The sequence below is a fragment of the Austrofundulus limnaeus genome, unplaced genomic scaffold (genome assembly GCF_001266775.1).
Source record: "Austrofundulus limnaeus strain Quisiro unplaced genomic scaffold, Austrofundulus_limnaeus-1.0 Scaffold466, whole genome shotgun sequence".
Lineage (NCBI taxonomy): Eukaryota > Metazoa > Chordata > Actinopteri > Cyprinodontiformes > Rivulidae > Austrofundulus > Austrofundulus limnaeus.
In genome coordinates this window covers 305004-314443 of record NW_013952868.1, presented here as the reverse complement: position 1 = coordinate 314443, position 9440 = coordinate 305004, and the positions used below count along the sequence as shown (strand labels likewise).

Here is a 9440-nt window from a genome sequence, read left to right as displayed (position 1 = left end):
CTTCATATTAGTGACAAACTTTGGTGTTTTTTGATGGGTTACTTTCATTTTTGTCTTCTACTTTTAATTTAAAATACGTTTCCATTCAACGTATTAAAAAAGTTGTTAAACATCTGAGTGGCGCACTACTGCTACTAGTGGTGAGAAAGTGTATTGCACCTTATTCAAAATGGTCCCGCGGCCCTCTGCAGCCCAAAGTTAAAAACTGTTGTTCTTTTGAGGCCCTCAAGGTGGCGCTCACGGCCCACAGGTTAAGAATCTCTGCTTTAAATCATAGCCCATCTAAAACACCTTGAAATTGACCTTTGTCTCTTTAAGAGACCTACCATTTCAGACACTCCCACTTTAGCACATCTTTACAACAATGCTTCTGGGGAGGGGTGCTCTGTGGGGCAGGAGCTCTAAAATAGCAAATGACAGCCTATAATGGCATCATTTCAAACAATGACCTTGCATAATCTGTTAGCAGACAGAATGCATGTTGATGATCAGTTTCAGATACAACCACACCATATTTAGGTCAATATTTGTAAATTTTAATGAGTTAGAGCCAGGTTTTGTTTTATACAAGTTGCCTGAGGTAACCATATTAAACTGAGTTCACTGTAAAAGTTAATTACCATAGTTGTAAACACGGATGCAAACAAATAAATTGTTAATAATGGTTTTGAATAATGGTTTATTAGATCAAAATTTATTAACTGATATGATTAACTGATAATGTCCACGCCAACCAGAAAGGTCAGAAAGACGCTCTCTGTGACTCTGTTTAAACCAGATTTTAAATTGTGTTGAAAGGCCAAGTAAAACCAGAGTTATAATAAATAATATACACCACATTTTATTTTTGATGCGTGTCGCCATACGTGCCATGTAAAAAAAACACCACAATTCTCCGTCAGTTTCCTCATTCTCAAATACATTATTCTCCACTGTAGGCTTTAATAAGTCTGAATGCAGAAAGTACCTCTTCGCATCCACCTTCCTTTACAGCCCTCTTGAGTGACAGCAGTATTCTCTGTGCTTCTGGAGTCAGACAGATTGTCACTGCTGTCATCAGAGACCTCCTCTGACATCTTCTTCACCACATCTGCGATGTCCTTCTGTGTGGATCAAATCAGCACAAACTGCAGATTATTTTTATGCAGCCAAAAAAAAAAAAAACACAAGAACTAATATACAGTGTTTATACATAGTATTATGTACGCAAAAAGTTAGGTCCATACCTATTTTTACCTGCTTACTGAAACATATTCAAATTATAGTTTGCCCACCCTTCTTGTAAAGAAACCATAAGTAATTGGAGAATTGACTCAAAGGTTATTTCATAAGCAGGTGTGAGCTATTTGTTTATTATGTGATTCTCAATGAAGCAGATAAAAGGCCTGAGTTGATTTGAGGTGTGGTGCTTGTATTTGGAAGATTTTGCTGTGAAGAAAACATTCGGTCAAAGAAGCTCTCCATGCAGGTGAAACAAGCCATCCTTAAGCTGCCAAAATAGAAAAAAATAAAATAAAACATCCCAGAAATTGCTACAATATTTTGAGTGGCAAAATCGACAGTTTGTTACATCCTGAGAAAGAAAGAAAGCTCTGATGAACTCAATAATGCAAAAAAACATGGATGACCACAGAAGACAACAGTGGTGGATGATGGCMGAATAATCTCCATGGTGAAGAGAAACCCCTTCACAACAGCTAACTAAGTGAACAACACTCTCCAGGAGGTAGAAGTATCAATATCCAAATCTACCATAAAGAGAAGACTGCATGAAAGTAAATACAGAGGGTTCACTGCACACTRCAAGCCACTCATAAGCATCAAGAATAATAAGGTTAAACTGGACTTTGCTAAAAAAAAAAACATCTAAAAAAGCCAGCAGAGTTCTGGAAGAACATTCTTTGGACAGATGAAACCAAGATCAACCTCTACCAGAACGAAGGAAAGAGAAAAGTTTGGTGAAGGTGTGGTACAGCTCATGATCCAAAGCACCACATCATCTGTAAAACACAGCAGAGCAGTGTGATGGCTTGGGCATGCATGGCTGCCAGTGGCACTGGGTCACTAGTGTTTATTGATGATGTGACACAAGACAGGAGGAAGAACTCTGATGTATTCAAAAACATACTGTTGTTCAAATCCACCCAAACTGATTGGCTGACGTTTCATAATACAGATGAGAATGACCCTAAACATAAAGCCAAAGCAACCCAGGAGTTTAAAAAAAACCCAAAAAGAAAAAAGAAGTAGGTCCTCTGGATGGGTTCTTCATTAGTGAAACGTTTCGTCTCTCGTCCAAGAGACTTCTTYAGTCTGATGAGTTTCAGGTGAACTCAGCCTTATAAGCACTGCCTCCACATGGACAAACAGGTTAGTCACATGCAAAAGAGGGCCATCGCCTAACAATAGGCTTGATTAGCTCTATTTAGTCACATGCAAAGAGGGCCATCACTTGATGGCCCTCTTTTGCATGTGACTAACCTGTTTGTCCATGTGGAGGCAGTGCTTATAAGGCTGAGTTCACCTGAAACTCATCAGACTGAAGAAGTCTCTTGGAGGAGAGATGAAACGTTTCACTGAAGAAGAACCCATCCAGAGGACCTMCTTATGTTTTCTTTTTGATTTTTTTCTACCTGGATTACTGAGATGCATCAGGACAACCCAGGAGTTTATTAAAGTAAAGAAAAGGAATATTCTTGAATGGCCAAGTCAGTKAGCTGATCTCAACCCAACTGAGCATTTCACTTGTTAAAGACTAAACTTCAGTCAGAAAGGCCCACAAACAAACAGCAACTGAAAACCGCTGCAGTGAAGGCCTGGCAGAGGAGAAAACAGTGTCTGGTGATGCCCATGAGTTCAGGCTGTTACTGCAACAAAGAGTTTTCAACAAAGTATTAGAAATGAGCATTTATTTTTACATCTATTTAATTTGTTCAACCCACTGAATTAAATAAAGCTGAGTCTGAACTTCAACTGCATCTGAAATGTTTTGTTCTAAATTTATTGTGGTAATGTACAGAACAAAAATTAGGAAAACATTGTCTCTGTCCAAACAGATTTGGACCTAACTGTAGTTCCTCACAAAAGTGAGCACACCCCTCACTTTTGTTGCCAGAGATTTATACAATAATGGCTGTGTGTAACATTTTGAGTACTTTAAATTGTATCCAAGTGTCATATCTTCAGTGTTGTCCCATGAAAAAATAAAATAAAGCATTTTTAAAAATGTGAGGAGTGTAATCACGTTTTTGAGATTCTGTATATTTTAAAACTAAATATTCTAACACATACCACATCTACTAACCCTTGTTTGTCTGAAGATAACTTTTATTCTAAATGTCTTCTAGTGAACTCTGTATAATTCCTCTGCCAATATCATCAAAACTAGCAAAGAAAGTCATTTTAGTACATTTACTGCATTTTTTTCTGCACGGATCAGCTATTTACTTGTGACAAATGAACAGCTGAACAGTGTATTCAGCAGTTTCTTCTCATACAGTATAAGTGCAGCAGACGGTGGTCTGTGTTCCAAGCAACCGCCTTAGCTGGGTTTGTTGTTACAACACAATACAACCAAGTGTTTTACTGCTGCGATTGTGGTTAGAATGAACTTCCAGCAGTCACCACAAAAAACAGGCAACACCATCACCAAGCTGGACTCTAAGTACTTGTCGACATGGGTACTGTTTGTTTGTAGCGATCTTTATTTGTTGTTTCAAAAAAATCCACAGCACAATAGAGCCTTTTTGTGCACACAAAAACGCAGCCATCAGTGTTAAATTTCACCTCATCCTAACAAAGTCTGTGTGTGGAAAACAACATGATTCTTAAAGGGATCCCTGGTTAGTTGTAATATTAGACTTTATTTGAAAAACATATATTTTAACTGTAAAATAAAGACTGTAAAAATACTGTAGGATGTTTAGTTTTGTACATTTTTAAAAATATATTTTAACACGGACAAAGCCATTTTATTTACACACAAAGCATTATGGGTAAATGATGACGTGGATAGGTCCTCGGTGTGAGCGAGYTATATCCACCATAAAGGTTAATCTTGGACAATATCTGATGATCGACTCTTTTAAATGAAACCAGAGAGCGTTGACAGAGAGGAGAAGGTAGAAATGACTCAGCCTGGAAYTGAAAATAAAGATGGAGGACAACAGAGCTGCTTCATGGAAGAAGAACCTCAGCTTAGCCTGTTAGCCTTTGTGCTAGTACTGACGCTATATTGCCTTATATGTATTAGCTTGGTGCTAGCGCGACAAACAAGCTAAACTGAGGTCCTCCATCCATATTCTCAGTTCCAGGCTGAGTCATTTCTACCTTCTCCTCTCTGTCAACGCTCTCTGGTTTCATTTAAAAGAGTCGATCATCAGATATTGTCCAAGATTAACCTTCAGGGTGGATATAACTCGCTAGCAGCCTCGCTCTGATGACCTACCAATGTCATCATTTACCCAGAATACTTTGCATGTAAATAAAATGGCCCCGTCCGTGTAATATATTTTTAAACTTTTAGTTTAAAAATTATAAAAACTAAACATCCTACAGTATWTTACAGTCTTTATTTTACAGTTAAAATATATGTTTATTACCGTAAATAAAAGTCAAATGTTACAACTAATCGGGGATCCCTTTAACACTTCTTCAGTCCATGCTTTGTGTCCAACTAACCTTGAGTGTGTAAACTCCCATTCTGCCTGGAACTTTGTAAAAGATTCCTTCTTCACCTCGAGAATTTGTGTGCAGCATTGCATTCAGGCATGCCAGAGGTGAGGTTCCACTAGATGATGAGGAAAAACAAAGAAACAAAAACTACAAATTATACATCTACTAAACAATAAATAAGACCTCTAAGAAAACGATGTAAGAAGAGTAAAGGCTGCTCAGGAGGTATTTCAGAAAGGGGGATTTAAGAAATTTAAAGTTTATCCGTGAACTCTTAATTAAATAATTTGAGACAGAGAACTCTTGAGTTTTCTATTTCAAAAGAGCTGGTTACAATGCTCCGAGGATTTCATCTCATGACATGCAAGGTACAAGTCATCATAAATGAAGATCTAATACTTTGATTCACCAAAAATCCCTGCTTCACCTTGAGTTTGTCTGTTCTTTAAAAAAAAAGGTGACCAAAAAAAATTAGATTGTCAGAAATTTAAACTGATTGTATAATTAAGCATTTTAGTTGCGGAAAATACTTAAAAAGTTTAAAAACAAAGAAGCAAACAGAATTTCTACAACAAATAAAGATTTGCTGTGTATTGTAGCTATAGCAACATTTTGAAGAATATTTTTTGCTAATTTCAGACTGCTTTCTGTTTACAAGATATTTTCTGAATCCCTTTCAGAATGATGTGATGTGATATGTTTGAGGAGGATAACTTAGTTTACTTTAAGTGAAACTTCAATTTATGGCCTTGCAAAGTGTAAATAATTCTACATTTTACTTCCCTACAGGCTTCTGACTACATGTTGTGACTGTAATTCTGTAGGATTTTAAATAATGAGCACTAACGAACACGGTAAATCTTTAGCAGGATTATTAATCACCATCAGTAAGTATTATATCCAGTAAAGGATTATTAGAGGCAGCGTCTCAAGACTTTAAAAAGACAAGGAAACACACCTACAAATCAGGAAAGTGGATCCACACACTCTAATAGAAGAAAGCCATTAAGGAGGGCAGATTTTCACAGGAGAAAAATGTTAAAGTTGGAACGATATTACAAATTTTAGCTGTTGTATTTGTACTCTCTTTTGTGGTGATTGTAGAGATATTTTATTCAGAAAAATAAATTATTCAAATTATTTTTCAGTGCAATGCACCAAAACTGTTGTGATGAACATTTGTGCCCCTGTATTAGATGTGTGTGGCCCAAGAATGTTAGAGATAAATGAGCAATACTGATCTAACATGATGAGCTCATCCAATCCACTCCTGGCATCCAGCATTATGGCATAATTCTGCTTCTGTATCAGTCACATCTACTAAAACTGAACAACTCTCATCACACAGCTTGATTCAGGCAAAGAAAACTTGCCAGTAAGGTATTTTTTTTTTCCCATAGAGTCCTTTATCAAGATATACCCATATTAATCTTATTGTAATATACTTTGGGGAAGTACTTTTCCCTGAACTCTAAATTTAGTTTCTTCAAAAACACTATTAGATTTGAAACTTGATCAGATTATCACCGTCCTGCTCCTCTGTTTAAGGACATACAAATTCTTACCATCGATAACATTTTTCAAAATTGTATTTTATATTTTGTATTTTGTAAAATTTATGAAAGACAAAAGAACATACCAATGCATTTTATTCATTATTTTAAAATCTAATTTGTAGTTTCATTCTTACTTAACTCCCCAGAGTTCAGCTCTTCCTCTTCTTAAAATGTGASCCATCACATCAAACCCAGGATTAAGTCCATTTCGATCAAAATGACCAAATCACATTTTYAGATTGCTGGCTTTAAAAGCTACATTTTGATACCTGGATCATTCTGATATAAGTGGTTCCAGAGATATGACTTAGTTTGTCTTGTTGATTACGATGATACATTACTATTTTTCGGATTACATTATAGCAGAGTTGTAAAGTAACTAAGTACAAATACTTTGTTACTGTACTTAAGTAGAAAATTTGGGTATCTGTATTTTACTTCAGTAAATATTTTTCAGCCTACTTTTTATTTTTACATTTTCACAAAGTTTTCTGWACTTTCTACTCCTTACATTTTTTWAAAAAAAGGTAAGAAGTAGAAAGTCATTTCTCCTATTTTGTTACAGCTTGTTAGTGTTAAAAAATACTATCCTGATAAACTGTGCAGGCAGGACAGAGTGAATTTAATTGCAGTTGGATGAGAAGTATAAACGTATACCCTTCTGATACTGTATTAATTTGTACACAATCCATCACAGCTGCATGTTTTTAGAAAAAATATTTTGAGGTCACCTCCCAATAAGTGTATTTTGGAAAAATCTAACCACTCACTGTTACTCAATACTTTTACTTTTAATACTTAAGTAGATTTTATGTCAGAAACTTACTTTTGATACTTAAGTACAAAAAAATTGGATACTCTAAGATTTTTACCCAAGTAATATTCTTAGAGCAGGCTTTAACTTTTACCAAAGTAATTTTATGATAACATACTTGTACTTTTACTCAACTATCATTTTGAGGTACTTTATACAACGCTGTACTACAGACTGTTCATCCAAATGATACATTGATAAGACATTTATTTATTATATTTTGAAAAAATGCAATTATTGCAAATATAATCAAAACACTGTATCTGCCTATTTCTCCACATACAGTACCACTTAGAGACTTAGGACAAGTGATGAAATTTATCTACTGTGCTAACTCTTGCATATTTACACTAATAATGTAATGTTAATAGGACTACATTACAGCAGAGTTGTAAAGTAACTAAGTACAAATACTTTGTTACTGTACTAAAGTAGAAAATTTGGGTATCTGTACTTTACTTGAGTAAATATTTTTCAGCCTACTTCTTATTTTTACATTTTCACAAAGTTATCTGTACTTTCTACTCCTTACATTTTTAAAAAATAGATAAGAACTGGTTTGATATGAAAATGTGTTTTATACAATAAATCAATGTTTTAAGTTCAATCAAGCTTCAAATCATGCAAAGACTTAATCCTGATTTCAATGTGATGGGTCACAAATATCAAACTAACAGGGGTCAATTTTCAGTCCCATACAGGAGAACTGAATTTGAGATTGACTTTTCCCACTCAGCAAAAGGCAGGCCTTCTGTGAAAGTTGTACTTAATAAAAGAGTTGTGATTGTGATGTTTATCATTCTTATATACTCAAATTCCTATTCAGATTTTCAAAAGGTGACATTTTTATTTATTTATTTAGTTGATTGATGATTTTATATGATTTATACATTTGATAAATTTATGATCAACTGACTGTATTGTTGGATTATTTATTTTTACTATTTGGGTGGAGGCTTTATACAAGTTACTGGGTTTTTGCCTCATCCTACATTGTTACTGTTTTTTCTTGAATTCCTGATCTGTATTTTTAATCATTAAAAATAATAATAATTACCTCTTTCTGGAACAGAAAACTCGAGTTTTTACAGATGCTTTCTGAAATGCCCCTCTGATCTCAGAGGACATTGTGTTGCCCTCTCCAATCAGGTAATGCATTAGTGAAGAAAATTTCTTGTGTTTTACGTATTATCTGAGCTAATGATTGTACACAACTGATAGTGATAGAGTTAAATGGTTTGATATGAAAATGTGTTTTATACAATAAATCAATATTTTAAGTTCAAACTTCAATCATGCAAGAAATTCAACTAGTTTTTCTCAATACGCATTTTTGCTAATTCCACATCATCACAATAAGTATCACATACATTTAGTGAGTTAGCAACTAATTCAATACAACGTTAGTTTGCTTTGATAATGATACTGTTTTAGGTTTACATATCACAAATATTTCATTTTTTAAACCAAAGTAATGACAAAACTGGAAGAAAAAAAGTCAGCACTTTTTGTCTGTTGGTCAGACTCAAACTAAATGTGAATCCAACACTTAGCAAATTAATCTAGAACATGTTACTGTTAAAACATGCAAGAAGTACATTCAAACAAAAATGAAAATGTAGGGACACTGTTAAGATGATGAGGGGGGCTAGCTTTATTCTTACCTTCTGGATGACAACAGTGACAGTGAAACAAAAGGAAATGAAACAGTTATTTACAGAGTAAAATAGCTGTAACTACAAAATAATAATAATAATTAAAAAAAACATGACGCACGCAGAAAAAATTAAAAAAGGGACACAACAGCAGTGCTRCTTGTGCTGTGAAAATGTCTTGTTTCTGAGGGGTTGTTGCTGTCATGCTGCCAGAAACATGCTTACCTGATTTCTTTAAGCCTTTCTCTTTGGATCACTTGTAAAATTTCTTTATGGCTCATGGGTGTATTAGGGTATTTTTCCAGAACCTAAAACAATAAAAACACAAATGAGTCAGTTAAACTATGTAGTTTTCAGTGTACTTTTGGTGCAGCAATTGGCTGTCTCAATTCAGGTGCTGCAGAGGGTGTGTTTGTAGGTCAGTTACTATGCCATAGGCCACATTTTGTGGGTTCCTTCTCATGCGGCCAACAAAACTGCTTTTAATTGAGTTACATCAGAAATTTGTAATGGTGTCTTTTTCTCTGTTTTTATTTTTTTATAGTTTTAATTGTATCATGTTTGGTCAAATAAATAAAGTGACTGAATTATTGATGGATCAAAACTCTGAAAATGTAGGCTGCATCTGAGTATCCTACGCAGCTGATGGTATCCCATAGGGGTGTAAGAAAATATTGATACACTGAAATATCGCGATATTTCATTTCTCAATACTGTATCGATATTCTAAAGCCCTGTATC

The 9440-nt window shown here is 34.7% G+C and overlaps 1 protein-coding gene across 2 annotated transcripts in view; it reads right to left on the bottom strand.

Moving 5' to 3' along the window:
• asxl2 (ASXL transcriptional regulator 2) overlaps window positions 1-9440 on the bottom strand; it is a 34428-nt gene that overhangs the window by 17364 nt on the left and 7624 nt on the right. The window contains exons 2-5 of one of the 2 annotated variants that reach the window (XM_014025298.1): window positions 8925-9007; window positions 8709-8711; window positions 4681-4789; window positions 968-1103 (exon numbers count right to left, since the gene is read on the bottom strand). In XM_014025298.1, coding sequence (XP_013880752.1) covers window positions 968-1103; window positions 4681-4789; window positions 8709-8711; window positions 8925-9007 — 331 coding nt within the window. The remainder of the gene's footprint in view (window positions 1-967; window positions 1104-4680; window positions 4790-8708; window positions 8712-8924; window positions 9008-9440) is intronic. The other variant, XM_014025296.1, reaches the window with a different exon arrangement.